General features: G+C 50.1%; 1 protein-coding gene across 1 annotated transcript in view; it reads right to left on the bottom strand.

The window, feature by feature from the left end:
* CPNE5 (copine 5) overlaps positions 1-16,075 on the bottom strand; it is an 88,487-nt gene extending 72,412 nt beyond the window's left edge. The window contains exons 1-3 of the mRNA XM_006907318.2: positions 15,981-16,075; positions 1,651-1,691; positions 832-878 (exon numbers count right to left, since the gene is read on the bottom strand). Of these exons, the coding sequence (XP_006907380.1) occupies positions 832-878; positions 1,651-1,691; positions 15,981-16,075 (183 nt within the window). The remainder of the gene's footprint in view (positions 1-831; positions 879-1,650; positions 1,692-15,980) is intronic.
* Between the last annotated feature and the right edge of the window lie 597 nt (positions 16,076-16,672).

The following is a 16,672-nucleotide window of genomic DNA, read 5'->3' as shown; positions in this document are numbered from 1 at the left end:
CCTGCTTTCTACGAAGCTTAGTCAAAAGGCCTCAGAAGTAATTAGTTCATTTAAATAGGCTAAACATTTTCCCAGCAATCTGGTTTTTGCTTTTAATAGGTGTAGCATCTTGGAAAGGGTGAAAAAGTAAACTTTAGCTCAGCCCCTTGGAAGTATTTCTCACACATTTGATAGACAAAATTCACCCCTTGGCCACTTGCTCCTGCCACACCTTGGTGGGGACAGGGAGCAGGGCAGGTGATGCTCCGGCCAGGCCATCAATGAGGAAGATGAGGGTCCATAATAAAGCCTAAGTTACTTAAGTTTTACTGGCTCTTCTTATTCTAATCACGTCATCTGGGAGGGACTTCCTAGGTTATTGGCTGAGCTTGGAAGCCAGGCTAAGGGGACTTGATTCAAAGCAAAGGGGAGTCACTGAAGGTTTCTGGTCAGGGGAACCAGCTAATTGAGTGCTCATATTAGTCAGAAACCATGAGAAGACAGCTGTGGTGAGAAATGCTGTTAGATGCTGTACCTATGTCTCAGAGCATAAAGATCTTGGTGGGCCTGGACTCCCTCTGTCTTCCTCTCAGACAGGGGTTCCCTGAGGGTGGGCTGTGTCTCCCCCTCAGACTGGGGCTCCCTGAGAGCAAAAACTTTCCTGTCCACCATTAGATTCTTCCTGGACAGCAGGGACAAGACTCCACCCTCCGTACACCTTACAATCCTTCCTAGGGACGCCAATATTGTGGTTAGAAACGGCAGGCGAGACGTCTCCAGAGACAGATGAACAAGCAGACTACAGTCAGGGACAGGCTGGTGATTCCCGGGTGGGAAAGGGGCTGTACCTACCTCCCGCCACTGCTTGTTCTCCATCCCTTGAGTATACATGACGCATACTATGAGGAGAAGAGAAAAAAAGGGTTAACACGCCAGCCAAGAGGGAGGTGGGGAGGGCCCTGGAGGGGTAGGCTCGCCTCAAAAGACTTAGGCTTGGGTAACAGTGTTGGCTCTGTAGGGAGAGGGGTCAGCTTGGAGAAGGGGGCCTAGAACGTAGGCATGTCTGTGTGGAGTACCCTTTGGGAAGCGGGGTCAAGGGCCATTTGCATTAAGGCCAGAGCAAGTGTAAAGTGTAAGGCAGGTAGACAGATGTGCATGATGGAGGAGGGGGTGGCAGAAGTATGGCGGGAGAGCATCTGAAACTCAAATCATCCCTTTAGGGCTTAAGGCAGCCTCAAAAGGCCTATTACAGTCATCAGCCCCACTTCCTTGTTGGGCAAACTGAGGCTCAGAGGAAGCCAACGACCTATCTGAGGTCACATACTTAAGAGGCGTTGCTCCGGGCTAGACTCCAGAAGCAGTGCTCATTCCCCCAAACCACAGCCAACTGGGGCTCTTAAATGTACCAGTTTCCCTGGGACTGAGAACTTCTGACCCCTTCCTCCCAAGTGGCTCGGCTGTGTTGAGGCTTCACAAGTACAGGGACTGGGAAGGGTCAGATGCCCCAGTTCTTCCTCCAGACAGTAAGGGTGAAATGTTAAACAGCCCTGATGCACCTGGAACGGTGCCGAGCACATATTTAGCGTTCAGTGAGGGCTCGAGTATTGGCTGCTACAATCAGCCGGATAATGTCATGGGTGGTGTTACTTATTATTATCAGAGCAGACTTACGTGGGTCGGACTTGGAAAACATGTCTTTGTCCAAAAGGTTCCTGAAAGAGGGTGAGAGAGGAGAAGTTAGCACAGCCCAGGAAAGGAGGATTGTGGAGGATTCAGGCTGTTACGGAGACCCAGAGGCTGCCTTGGGCCTGGCCTCGGGCAACATAGGAAGTTTTTTTTTTATTACGCACTCATTAAAGCTCACAGGGCAGGCACTGGAGGTTCCTCAGCTCTGCTTCCTAAGGAGTACGGCTCCCTATATCCCACCCCCACCATCGCCACACATGCTCTGATACCCTGGATCCTGCAGCCCCTTGCTCTTGGGTCAAATCTCAATCTGCCCAGTGTCTTAGCTTATTCTAGAAACTCTCCTCTTGCCACATCTCTGTCTCTCAAAAAGATAAAATAAAATCAAGCAATCAAAACTTATACATCCAGGGTCCCATTCTCTCAGGGCTTTGCTGACAGCCAGTTTATTCAATCGTCTCAGCTGTGCTGATGGATTAATGAATTATATCTCCCAGAGGATGCAGACTCATTTGAACAGGGTCCTTCTGTGGTCAAGGCTACAGCTAACACACAGCCCTGATAATCAGACTTGAAGGCACTATGGCAAGATGACAGACACTACGTTTTGGGATTGAGAGTTCTTTGAACAGGTGCTGAACCCTTCTGCCCTGCCTCTGTGTAGTCACAGCTTCGGTTCATTGAACCCAATGATGAGTCAGGCATTGGCCTAAGTGTTCTGCAAATATTAGCTCCCAATCTTCACACTGCCCAGCAAGGTCAGTACTGGGTGGGTATCATCCCATCTTACAGATGAGGACTGGAGGCATTGGGAGATCAGGCAAGGATATGTCTTGTACATCTGGTGTCCCTCATTCTATACTGACCTGCTGCTGGAATTTAGCAACACGGGAAGTGACTCAGCTCTCTGAGCCTCTGTTTCCATCCTTACAATACAGACAACAGTGCCAGCCTTGAAGGCTGTTGAGGCCCTGCCCTGTCTCCTTGGCCCTCCCAGTTCCTGTACACATCCATGGTTTCCTACTGCTTCTCTCCTGAGGGCTTCCTCTGGCAGGCGGGACTACAAATACCAGGAAGTTTACACTCAGAGGACAGCCTTCAACCAATGATGGGCAGGAGTTGGGGGATAAATACCTAGCTTTCTCATTCCCTGCTCCAGCCCCGGCCCCAAGGCCTGCTCCAGTCTCTCTGGAGAGACCAGACGGGACAGAGCCCCAGGGGCCTACCAGGAAACCTGCTCATTAAAGACCCTGTTGTCTGGGCAAGGCCTCCCCCCTCATGCCCCATCCCTGAAGAGGCTTCTTATGAGCCCCGCTGCCTGCGGGAGCTACCCACTTCTTCCTACACTGCCTTAGAGTTAAGCTCTGCCCTTGCCAGCCTTCTCAGCTTTTTCTTACCTCCCTTCCAAAGGGGTCTTCTGCCTCCTCTCTCTACTCCCACACTCCCCCACAGGCCCCAGTGCCCCCTGAATCCCTTTCCCAGAGAGGAGAAACATTCCACACTGGTCTATATGGCTTCCTGACAGCCAACTCCAAATGTCATAGCTAGATGGATTCCTGGGATCATGCGTTCTGTCTCCTTGAGGATAGAGACTGGGGCCCAGGGAGGGGCAGGAAGTGGCCACTTCCCACAGCAAGGTCTAGAAGGAGGCCTCACCCTGGGTTACCATCACCAAAACCATCAGGAGTGACAGGCTGTCTGGGTAACCTGACCCCAAAGTCAACCCAACTGCCCACACTCCTTATCCTGATGTGGGAGCCAAAGGCCAACTGACAGACAAACAGATGCAGTAGCAACCTGGTGCCAGCACATGGCATCCCCTGCTGCCTGGGGAGGCCCTAGATTGTGCTCATGAATCAACCAGCTCCAGTCCTTGAGCAGATTCTCAGTGATGTCCCTAAGACAGAGCTCCCTAAATCCTCCTTATCCACTCCAGTCTCTTCATTCGGAGGCCTCTCTCCAGAGGCAATCATCCCCAGCTAGCCCTCCATGATCCCACAGACACACAATCTCTCTGCTGGCCCCCATCACCAGACCTGCTCCCAGACAGCTGTCACTTTGGAAACCATCTGATAAATCTCCCAGCCTACAGCAATGAGCATCAGAGGAAATGATTCACAAGACAACTCTGAAAAGTAGGCAGCAGGGGCTACAGGTAAGATATCACTTTATATATGCTCATCCACACCGAGGTAGGCTGACCTATACCTGGATTGATCTCCTCCTGCAGTGTGCTAGGTTTGGGGGCAGGAGCATCTGTCTTGCTCTAGCACCAAAGATAACTCTACTACCGTTGTGGAACCTGAGGCATGGTGAGGAGCTGGAAAGTAAGAAAGAGGGTTGAGGGGAGGCAGGACTTCTCTACTAAAGCAAGTACTAGGGTTTACCTCTGAATTCAATAATGAAATTCTATAATGCATAAAATCTTAGAAGGTTCAAGCTGGAAGGGACCTCAGAGGTCACCTTTTATAATTCCTTTATAAATCAGGAATGTGAGACTCAGAGAACGTAAGTGACTTCTCCAAGGTCTGGGTCTCTTCTAAGTCTGGACCTGGAACTCATGTTCAGTCATGTCTAGGCTAGTGAGAAAGAGAGTGAGATCCTGGATTTCTGTCCGGGGGGTGGGTGGGTGTGTGTGTGTGTGTGTGTGTGTGTGTGCGCGTACGCGCGCGCGCGTGCGCATGCGCATTTTCACACACGTGTGTAAGGGTTGGGAAAGAGAGAAGGAGGGAGAGGGAGAAAACACGAGCACCTTATCTTTAACGAGAAGCAGACAGGGCTTTTCTTGGCTCTGCTGGCCCTCCCAGCTGGGGGAGAGGCACACAGCTGAAATAAGAAATAGACTCCAGCTTCCTAGCTGCAGTGGCTCCCTGTCCAGTGACCTCAGGACTCTCACTGCATCCTAGGGCAAGAGTCATCCTGGCCACACACCCAAGAGTAATACAAACCCTCTTCCCTCCACACTGCTGAGATCATCCTTACCACCCTTCTAAATCCACTCCTATCCTTCCTCCTCGATTTTGCCTTCCCTAGACAGGCACTGACCAACAGCCATTTCCTCTCCCCTCCCTTGAGTTCTCTCTGGCCTATAGTGTGCAACCCTCTGACTCAGGGGACCCCATTACTGTACTCAGCACACCCTGGTCTGCAAAATCAGGAGTGCATCTGTCTCTCATACCTGCTGCGTGCTCCTCCAGGGCAGGTACCCCACCTCTGCCTCAGGCTAGCCTAGCACCTGACTCAGAGCAGGGGCCTGACAAATTGGATGAATGAAGGAAGACCAAAACAATGGCCAGATAGGTGAGCTGAGGCCCTTATCTTTCCACCAGCATGGTGCCTGGTCATGCTCAAGACTAAGCCCTATACCTCCTCTTAGCTGGAGAGCCAATGGTTAATGCATGGACTGCAGTCAGATGAGCTGGGTTCACATTCCAGCTCTGTGCCTCAGTTTACCCATCTGTAAAGTGGGGCTAAACGCAGTTCCTCCCTCAGGACTGCTGTGGAGCACTTGGACACAGGGAGGCTTGTCAGATGGGTCAGTCATCATTGACCAGGTACTGAGCAGAACAGCCACACCCCTGGTGGGTGCTCAGCCTCACTTTGTGACAAAAGAGAGATAGGATGGGTGATATAAGCCACCTTTACCCTCACCAGTCCAAGGAAGACCACCCCCAACATACATACTCCAAGTGCCCTGTTTTGAAGTACACATTGAATCTCCTCACTGGCTGAAGGCGACCCCCCTCATCTCAGCCTAAGGCTCCCCGCTTGGCCTCCCTTCCTTTCTCCCTCTCGGCCCTGAGGACCCTCTGTCCCTCTGCCTAAGTTCCTGTGCCCTATACACTTCTTTGATCCTTCACCTCATCCATAATTTCCCCATCTATGCCTCACCCCAACTGCCTGTCCTGACAGATGCCTTGGGGCCCAGTGAACCTGCTCTCTTGGTCTTGAGATGGTGGCTTTACCCCATCAGCAATAGGCCTCTTACTTTCTGAGATTTTCCCCTGACCCCACTTATAAAAAGGCAAATTCTTGGGCCCCATTCCTGGAGTCTGATTTTATAGGTCTAGATAGGGCCCCAGAAGCCATGTTTAAACAAGCCACACACATTCCAAACACACACTTTCTGACGGCAGTGGTCCAAATACCACAATTCAGGACACTAGGTCTTAGTGCCTCAGCTTACCCCACTATAACAACATGTGCAGCCTTTGAGGGCTCTTACATGATCCTCACCCCCATCCACTGAGGACTCCAAGGCTCAGGGACAGTGAGTGACCTGCCCAGAGACATACAGCCAGTAAGAAGCTGCGGGGGGAGGAAACCAGGTCTTCTGCCCCAAAGCAGGGCCTAAACCACAAGGGCACAGACAGACCAGACCATAAGTGCTTTTTCTCCATTTCTTGTCTTTGGAAAGCTCAAAAAGAAATTTTTTCCAACAGCCAAATGCATATTTCCCCCAAAAGAGCATAAAACCTTTCAGCTGTCCACTCGGCGGCCTGGAGATTGGCTTCTTTTGTTCCTCAAATCAAGGCCAGGAAAGCACAACTAAGGGCCCCTTTCCTCCACCCCCACACCACAAGGAATTATTTCCAATTCAGTGACCACACACTGGACGACAAGTTCAGAAGTCTCCGTGGTCCCAGAAAAGGGAGAAAGCACTGGAAAGGCCGAAATGAGAGCTTCTGGTTGGTGCTAAAGGAGGGAGCCTAATGGTGACACTCTCCCATCTGGGAGATTTAAAAGAGCCAGAAGTAAAAAAAAAAAAAAAGAAGGCGGAGGGAGGAGGAGGAGGAGGAAGAAGAGGAGGAAGAAGAGGAGGAAGAAGAGGAAGAAGAAGAAGGAGGAGGAGGAGGAGGAGGAGGAGGAGGAGAAGAAAAAGAAAGAAAGAAAGAAAAAAGGAAAAACGTTGGGAGTAGAAACTGAGGCTCCACAGTCAGAGAGAGGAGGACACATAGCCCTGCCCTCAGGGTCCCCAGTCTGAAGGGGAGACACATTTGCTCTTGAGCTAAGTTACTGGGTGAACTCATTGCACATCAGTGTTTGTCGCTAACGAAGCCCATAAATGCTGCATGGATGCTCTCAGCAGTGACCCTGGCTACAGCACAGAAATAAGCACATTAAGAGTACTCGCCTCCAGCTTTTCCTGGACCAGGGGTAATTAGTAGGGCCCATGGACCCCCTGAAACTGTAAGCATAATGTGACATACTGACACATATGGATGCATTCTTTTTAGAGACCTTTCATCAGATTCCTAATGAGTTTCATGAGGCTAAAAAAATTAAGAAAAGACGGTTTATCTTCTTCCCAACAACCCTCCCTAAGCATCCCTCCAACCTCTGGGAAAAGATAGGGTGTTAAGGTATAAACTTGGAGCTTCACGGCTGGGTCCCAAACTCAGCTCTGTCCCTTACTAGCTGTATGATCTCACTAGCTTCTCTGTGTCTCAGTCTCCCCATCTGTAAAGCGGGATAATAGTCCTTCTTTCCTAGGGGATTTCTGAGAATTAACAGAGTTTATATATGCAAAACAGTTTGGATAGAGTCCACCGAATAGTATAAATTGATATCCAGAGGCTGGCATACAGTCAGTGCTCACTAAAGGCCTGTGGAGAAGGAAGTGGCTTCTTGGGATCCCCCATGTTCTCCTCCCTGCTCCCTATTGCTGGGCTGGAGCAGGACCTCGAGCGTTGGCATGCCCTTGCCCACTGCTGCCCATCTGGCTGTAAGGCCTTCCTTGAGAAGAGTAGACTGGGGACAGGTGAGCCACCATTAGGAAGAAACAGGTACCCTGAGGAGGTACACAGAGATCCTTAGGCCTGAGGGGCCCACCATCATCAACATTCTACTTCTCTATGAAGCAATCGAACACCAAACATCTGGCCAACCCCCCAGACAAGTAAAGAGGGTAGAAGAGGAAAGACATTAATCACAGACATAACTTGCATCGAATCTTTTGTTGGATACTTAATCTGTGACACCCTATTTACCCAACATATCAATGCCAGGAGGTAGACACCACCCCTTGCTACAGGCAAGGCAGTTGGGGCTAGCAGTGTGCCCAGTGTCATCCAGTTTGCCAAGCAGTGCACTGAGATTGAACTCTGAAGCCCTAGCCTGTCTGGACATGCCATGGGAAGCATATGCAATACCGAAACCCAGGGGTTCCCAAAGTCCCTCCCGCCAAAAGTGTCCCTCGTGTTCTCATACTGTGTTTCTTGCCCCCCAGTCCCATCAGAGTTGCTCACAAAGGAACGACTGAAGAGAAGAATTGGGGGGCTTTCCATCTCTTCCTGCTCTGCTCTCCAGCCTAACAGGCAGAAGTAATCCGAGGCAAGGCACAAAGGGAGCTGGGGAGGAAAGGACCTTGGCACCCAGCCCCTGGCACTCGCCCATCTCCCTTTTCAGATGCTGTTCCTCACCCGTGTGCTGTCTCCCTGCCAAGTCTCCTCACCAAGGTCTAAAAAGCAATTTTCACATGGCTTACGGAGTGCTCCTTCCTGGGGCTATTTGCATTTTTATTATTATTAATTATTGTAATAATTGTCCCTCCCATGCTGCATGGCCAAGGGAAGAGAGCATGAGCTCTGGCCTTAGATGCATCCAAGCTGGAATCTCCAGGGCCATACCGTAATTCTGTGACCCTGGACAAGCTACTTAACCTCAGTTTCCTCATCTGTGCATGGGGTCACATAACTGCCTTGTGCAGTTGTTGTGAAGCCAAGAGCTGAAAATAGAAATGTAGGAAGCATGCTTGGATTCTTCTTTCCCTTTCCTCTCTCTTGTCCCATTCATCAAGTCTTAAAGGTTTCTACTTCGAAAACACATACTGAATCTGTCTACACTCTCTCATGCCACCATCACCACTATCTCTCGCTTAGACACTACAGTGGCTTCCTACCTAGCAAAGTACTTCAATTCTTATCTCTCTCCAACCCCCACCAGTCCATTCTTTTACAGTAACCAGAGAAAACTTTTAGGCCAATCAGATCACATTATTCCTGTTTAACCACACCCTCCCCCCCCACACACTGCTGTTCAAATATAAACCAAACTCCTTAGTGTGGGTCACAGGCCATGATCTGCAACCCCCATTTCCTCTTTGACTTCATCCTCCTCCATTCCCCACATCTCACACTGCTCCAACCCCACTTAGCCTCTCTGCAGTTTTGCAGCATACAAAGGTCTTTTCTGCCACTGGACCTTTGCACTTGCTATTCTCCCTATCTGAATCACCTTCCCTCCAGATCCTTCCCCAGATGGTTTTCTCATCCTTTGGATCTCAGCTCAATGTCACCTGCCCATTCTATCTAAGGCACCCCCAACAACCACAAATGTATTTGCAGAACACCTATTTCTATTAGACATTATTTAATAAAAAATGTGTATATTTGTTTATATTCCCCACCACCAGTGCCAGTGGGAGTTCTAGAGAGGAGAGAGTTTGTATATCTTGTTCACCACTATATCTTCAGCACTTTGAACTGTGCTTGGCACAGAGAAGCTGCTCAATAGCAAATGAGGATCAATATTAATTATTGAATGAATAGATGTATCAGTAGTGTTCAGTTATTGGTACCTATTATCATTATTAAGTTTATTTAAGCACATTCCAGTTTATATAGGACTTCACAAACATATCTCTTGTCTTCTTAACAATCCTATAGGATGTGGACAGGACCAGTAGTTCCTCCCATTTTACTGATGGAGAGACTGAGGTTAGAGAACTTAAATGACCCAGCCAAGGTTCCAGAGAAGGTAAGTTAGGAATTGTGTTGACTTTCAGTGTCCTGCCCAGAATTCTTCAGGACCTGAAGGCATAAAGCTATCCTATTAGAACCTTCGTGCATTATGCTAGACCAGCACAGGCGAGTGACGTTAGGGGACAGAGGTACCTTGCAATGTTTTGAAATCACACTAAGTCTTTTTTTCATGCCCAGGAAACTGGCAAGAAGAGAGGTAGTCAGGGGTCCAGCTAAACCGTGCTTGGAAAATCAGTCCCCAGTCACCTAACACTGGCTGTCCACTGACTGCAGGAAAATATGAGGAGCCAGTCCTTAGAGATGCCAAACTCTAGGCCTTGTGTATCCCCAGGAGCTCAGGCAGACCATAGGTAACTCGGAAAGCCTCCTTGTGGCAGAGTCAACGGCTGTCTACTAGCAAATATTCCTCACTCTTGTCCTGCTAACAGAATCCACACTGGTTCAGGTATCTGATGGAGACACTCTCAAGTCAGAATCCTCGTTGTCATCGACTGAATTGTGTACCCCCCCAAAATTTATACAATGAAACTATAAGCCCCAATGTGATGATATTTGGAGATGAGGCCTTTAGAAGGTAATTAGGGTTATTTGAGGTTATGAAGGTGGAGCCCTCATGATGGGATTAGTGCCCTTAAAAAAAGACAACAGAGAGCTTGCTCTCTCTTTCTCTCTCTGTCGTGTGAGAACACACGAGAAGGTGGCCATCTAGAGCCAGGAACTAAGTCCTCACCAAAACTCAACTATGCTGGTACCACTCTTGGACTTCCATTCTCAAGAACTGTGATAAATTTCTGTTGTTTAAGCCACCCAGTCTATGGTATTTTGTGACGGCCGCTCAAACTGACTAAAATACTAGTCTAGTGTTGGACATGAGACCCAGCTTTGGCCATTGAAATAGAAGAGAGATTGGGGGGTGGGATTATGTTTTCCAACTAAAAAGAAATTTTCAAAGAGAGGCCTTTGGCCCTATGGCTTGCTTCCTATCTTTGGATATGGTTGTGATGTCTGGAACAGGCAGCCATTTTGTAACAATGAGGCCTAAGACTGAATGATAGCAGAGTGCAAAGATAGCTGGGTCCTTGATGAAAAAGTGAGCTTATAAACCAGCACTGAGATAACCTACCTCCAGACTCACTGTGATCTGAGAAAAATAAATGTATTTCAGGTTTGAGCCACAATCAGATTTTCTGTTACCTACAACTGAAGCACTCCTAACTTAAGCTGACTTGTCTGTGCCCCAAAGCTTGACAGGCTTATTCCCCTCACCTCTTCCCCATCTTTTCTCAATGGTAGTTCATCTCCAGTAATGGCCTTGCCTCTGAGCAGGGAGAACTGTGGACTGGGAGAGGAGGGATAGTAAGCTACCACCATATGGTCTGGATAACATGGAAGGCTGGCTGCCATCCTGTGATTCTCTCTGATCTCTGCTCCATGGAGATTCCTCCAGTTCTGGATTTGCTTCCCAGAACCAGAGGTATCCCTGAACAAACATTGCCTCTCTCATCCCTGGAGGAAAGCACTTACTTCTTGGTTATACTTACCATGAGTGGTACCCAGGTCCCTACCATGATCCTAATGGAAACTCACATTCTCATCCTCAAGAAGCCCTCAAAGCTTTGTAGTTTGAGGAAACTAAATTTGAACCCCACTCTCTAGAAGGTATTAACTGTGCAACCTTGGGCAGATTCCTTAACCTCTTTGAGCACTGATTTCCTAATTAGCAAAAAGGGAAAATACTATTTCTCTCATAGGATTGTTGTAAGGTTAAAAAGATACAGTAATGTAGTAGGGAGAACTCTAAGATGGTCCCCTAGATTCCTGCCCCCCTGGTGTACAAGTCAGCATAATGCCCTCCTCTTATAGTACGGGTGGGACCTGGGAATATGAGATAATCACTCCAGTGACTACTGTTAGTTTACATAAGATTCTGTTGCAGCAGTCTGGGGAGAGATTCTCCTGCTGGCTTTGAAGAAGTAAGCTGCCATGTTGTGAGAGGTTCACATGGCTAGGACCTGAGGGCAGCCTCTAGGAACTAAGGGCCACTCCATCCAACACCAGCAAGAAAACAAGACTTTAATCTTACAGCTGCAAGGAACTGAATTCTGCCAACAACCTAAATGAGCTTGGCTTGGACCCCGAGCCTCAGATGAAATCAGAGCCCCTGCAAGTACCTTGATTTCACCCTGGGAAACCCTGAGCAGGGAAGCAAGTTATGCTGTGCCTAGGCTTCTGATCGACAGAAATGGTGAGATAATAAAAGGCTGTTGTTTATAAGCTGCTAGGTTTGTGGTAATTTGTTATGCAGCAACTGAAAACTAATACAATAATCTTAGTTTGAACCAAATTGCTATTTGAATAGGTCAAAAATAGTTGAGTATAGGCGATTGCACAGCGTTCAGGCTAATACAGAGGTAAAGTGCCTAGCAAGTAGTAAGCACTCAATAAATCCCACTGTTATTATTCTCCTGGCTCCACTAGAGAGTACCTTGGCATATTCAATAGCTGAATGGACCTCTTTTCCTAGCACCGGCTTTGACAGGCTCCTCTTTCCCCAAAGCCACCCTCTCCTGCGTGTCAGAGGAAAGCTTTCAGAGCCCAATCACACCCCTTCTGAGAGGCCCAGGGCACAGCTCCTGAGATAGGCTGCCTCTCTGGCAGCAAAATGCCAACCTGAACAGACAGCAGGAAACATCTCCTGGGCAAAGGCAACAGCTGCCCACCAGACCCACGCCAGCTGGTAGGGAGAGGGCAGCTGCTTGAGAGACTCCAGCAGGGCTAAGCAATGCCTGCCTCTGAACTTCCCTCTCCTTGCTTTCCCTTGGGGGTCTCAGGAGCCCCACCATGTGGAAGTGTGCATCACTTCTTCCAAAAGGACCCTGCGAAAGTACAAAGGTTTCCTGTTATGTAAAAAATGCAAATCACTCTTTCTAACCAACAGGCTGGTTAGATGATGCACAGAAACTAGAAAAATAATGCAGCCCTTATAGAATAGGACACTGGACAGGTGACTTTTGATTGAGTCTGCAGGGAGGCTAAGAAAGGTCTGGAACAGACCATGAGAGGAAGGAGAAGCTTGTGGCTCACCTTTCCTACAATGCCTGCTGGTATCGAGTTCCACAAACCATCTACCCTACTCACTCAGAAGCTCTAAATGTCAAATATATGGCAATAAAGATGAGGGGTCGGGATAAGAGTCTCTAGATGGATCAGATCTCCAGGACCCACCCAAGCCCTGGGACCCAGCTATGCAGACAGATTTTTATTTACTTTCAGGTGTCGAATAATAGGCAACATAAATTACTATTCATGGATTAATCCTCCTAACTGTGATAGAGATTATTATGCCACCTTTATAGATGAGGAAACTGACGGAGAGGTTAAGTAGTTCATCCAGGTAGACAGATCCCACAGACCATTTTCTTAACCACTGAGCCAAACAACCAGAGGTTTTATGATCTTTGGCTCCTGAGTTCACCAATAAACAACTGCTTGGGAGTAGACTACAGATTAGCCCAAGAGATACCCTCCCTGCAGCAGGGACCCGAACATGTCCATCCCAGTGTGATCTGCCTTCAGCAGAGGTTTGGCTGGGCCTCCGCTGTGGTCCTGTGCTGGTGCTTAGATGTGTCCCTGTACCAGGTAGCTTGGCTTAGCTAGCAGTGCCCTAGGATAGGCATGACAGGCGTTTGGGTCCTCCCTTAGGCAAAAGCAGAGAGCTCCTAGGGCTGCAGAAGGTAGCAGGGACCTTCCTAAGGAGCAGAGAAGGAAGGGAACTGGGCCCCAGGATGCTAGTTTCCAGTTTCCTAAAACACTGCCCCCCCCAAACCCAGAAGCTCATTCTGAAGCCCCCTGGAGTTCTTACCCCACCAACCCCTCTGCCTACCCTACCACTAGTAGTTCCCTGATCACTAGCAGATGTCCCCTAGATGCTCACAGCAAGAGCACCCCATAGCCTCCTCTCCTGGGGCCCAGTCAGTGCTGACCACAGGATACAGTGGAGAAGGACTCGTTCTCATTAATTGGTGACTATGGAGTGTAGAATACACTGGAGAAAACTATTCTGTGTAGCTCTCCTTCCTCCTATCCTCCTCCTCTCTTGCTTTTCTTCACCCCATCCCTCTCTTCTAGAACCTGGATAATTGAACCTGGTTGAGGCAAAGATATGAATTTATAATTTCAAGCCCACCTAGATTGTTTTCTTGCTTCCTCTCCATTCCGTGTGACTCCTCCCTTCTCACCCCTTCCTACCAAAATCTACTTTCTCACTCTCTGGATGTCAGAAGAGCAGGAGCAGCCTGGGTCGGGCCCTTCTCAAGCTGATGGATCATGTCCCCTAAGAGGGAATGGACACCAGGGTTGATCCCAGAACCATATCCTCCCCCCACAAAACTCAAATGCCATCCCTAGTTACCTTTTAGGCAACAGGTCTGACATCTCTACTTCCAGAGAGCAAATGGGAAGGGCCACAACCATTCTGCCTTCAAGTAATCATTATAGCTACTTATTGAGCACCTACTGTGTGCCAAGCAAGTGAGAAGTAGTGTGCTCGGTACTTCACAATCCTCTATTCCTGTAAGTTAATTCCTCTAATAGTTTTTGTTGAGTACTTACTACAAGGCAGCCACTCTTCCAAGCATGTGAGCTACCTCAGCAGATGTGGTTTCTCAGTGAAAACAGGTTCATTATTTACAGTTGACAAATGGGAGAAACCAAGGCTCAAAGTCAGCTCCAAGTGGTAGAGCAGATTCCATTTCAAGATGTCTGACTCCAAAGCCACAGTGCTGTGTGCCTTCTGCCTCCTCAATTCTCCACTGGAGTAGAGGGTCGATGGGTCTGAGTCAGGCTGGAGATCCCTGCCCTCAAACACTTATACAGTTTCTCTAGGAGGAGGGATGAAGTCTACATACCTGAGATGTCTTCAGAGGTCGAGTGCTCAGTATGTGAGTGACCTCATAGCCCAAGGTGAGTACTCAGGACCCAAGGGTCTGGTTGTCTCATGGGTGAGAAGGATGGCTGGAAGTGGGGAGCACAAGGCCAGGCCTTTTGGGTTGAGGGAGCATGAAATGGTAGAGATGAAGAAGGGGTGAATTCTAGATGGAGATTTCTAGATGGGCTGTTCAGAGGCCTGAAACAGCTCTGACACAGGCATGATTGAAGACTGGGAGGGAGGCACAGGGATGTGTGCCCTGCTAGAAAAGAAAGAGCAGGCTATGGCTGCTGTTGATGGCTGAGAGGTGAGACTAGAGCTAATGGGCCATCAGGATTCTCCCAGCAGAGTAATGGCAAGATGCAAGTGGAGTTAGGAGATAATTCTGACAGCACTGTGTGTAGGACCATGGAGAAGACATGGGAGTTATCACTGGAGCCTGGCACAGGGGACAGCTAAGTTCGACATCAATCCTCATTCACCCTCAAACCTTCCCCTCCCTGCCTTCCCCCCCCCCACACACACACTGCTCCCTCCCTCTCTCACAGCCCAGCCCAGCCCAGCTCCTCTAGCTCTATCTACACCTTACCAATGCCTGGAATACAGGGTTGGCTGGCCATGAGGGTGAGTAAAGGCTCTGATCAAAGAGAGGCCTGGAAGATGGTGTGGGTGATTTGGAACAAGGACACAGCCAGGACTCGGGTCATTTGGGGCAGGGTAATGGTGTCTCAGGGGAACCTTAGGCCAGCCACAAGGTTACTACACTAGGGAAAAATTCTCCCTTCACCAACTGCACCCCCCTGACTGCCTGGAGCAGCCTTCTCCTCAGATAAGAGTGCCTGAGGGAGACCCAGCTCTGTGATGGAGAAGTTAGCCCCAAAACCTGTGTGATATGACTGAGGATTTTGGGGTGAGAGCCCATAAAAACACCCTACCTCTCCCCTGATGGACTCTAAAATTCCACACGCTGTTCTAATCCTTTGGTTTAAGATTTTGTACCCAAGTTATTGTTTGTTTGTTTGTTTTAATGGTACCACTTTCGATGATCAGTTATCTATGCCACTATGAGTAAATCTGATCCTTTTCCAAATGTCAATGTTGCTGTTGGAGGTGAAGAAAGACTAGAATCCTGGGGTCTAGGACGGTGAGTGGGTGGGAGAGGAGAGGATGTGGCAAAGGAGCGGGAAGGGAGGAAGGGCGGGCACAAAGGCAGAGGCTAGGCATGCCTGGGACGGGCGGATGAGGCAGATCACTCACTTCTCGATTTGGAGAGGAATTGACCAGAAATAGCCTGTGCCTTGAAGACCCCGGTAGAGCCTTTCACCCCCTTCCTGTTTCTCACTCGGGTGTCTGGATCCCTTTACTGTGTCTTCATATTTCCTCGCCGCAATAGCCCGGAGTGTAAACTTTCCGGGATACGACCCCAAGCCTGGCTTCCATTCTGCCGCCACCACCTGCGCGGCTGGGCAGAGGCTCTTGCCGGACTGGAGGTGGGGAGGAGGGGCGTCCTGAAGGCGACGACACTCGGGAAAGGGGTGCGCAGAGGTGGAGGGTCAGAGCCACAGGGACTGTGGGGCTCGGGGTCCATGGGCGGGACAGGGGGACCCGGCCAGCGGGCGGCTCACCTGCAGGACACGGTGATCTCCACCTTGGTGGCCGGGATGCTGCCCGCCAAGGAGTCGAACTCGCTCAGCGACGCCATGTCCTCGGGCTGTTCCATCGCCCACCGCACCCCCACCCCAAATTAGTCGATCCCTGCGCGATTCAAGCCTTCCCCGGAGCAACTGAAACCATAGGCTCTCCCCCAACTCCGGAGCCAAGGCTGGGAGGCAAAGGGAGGAGAGACGAGCGCGAAGAGGGGGCGTGGGAAGTGAGGGAAGGGGGGCGGAGGGAGGGGGGGCGCGGATTCAGGGGTTGCGGGGGCCGCGACGAGGAGGTTGGGGGCCCAGCGGAGAGAGGCAAGGTGCCCAGGAAGCTGGGGCGCAGCGGGGCGAGACGGAGAGGCGCGGGGCGAGGGCACCGGGAGGGACGCGCGGAGTCGTGGAGAGGGGCGTGCAGCTTCGCGTGGGGAGGAGACGGGGTGCAGGATAGAGAGAGAGGGGCGTGGGGGGCCCGGATGCAGCGCGGGCGGCGGAGATGGATGAACGTGGGCAGCCGGGAGCCCGGATCGCAGGGGCTGCGCTGTCTCTCCCTGGGTCTCGGTGCGGGCGGCAGCGGGGCTGGGGACGCGGCTGCGAGCGCCACCTCCTCGGCTCTGGCTCCGGCTGCTGGGCGCCCAGGCTGCGGGAAAATCAAATCTGCCCGAAGCCACCGCCTC

This window comes from Pteropus alecto, unplaced genomic scaffold (genome assembly GCF_000325575.1).
Source record: "Pteropus alecto unplaced genomic scaffold, ASM32557v1 scaffold202, whole genome shotgun sequence".
Lineage (NCBI taxonomy): Eukaryota > Metazoa > Chordata > Mammalia > Chiroptera > Pteropodidae > Pteropus > Pteropus alecto.
Note: the sequence above shows the minus strand (reverse complement) of the source record. Positions and strands in the feature narration are given on the sequence as shown.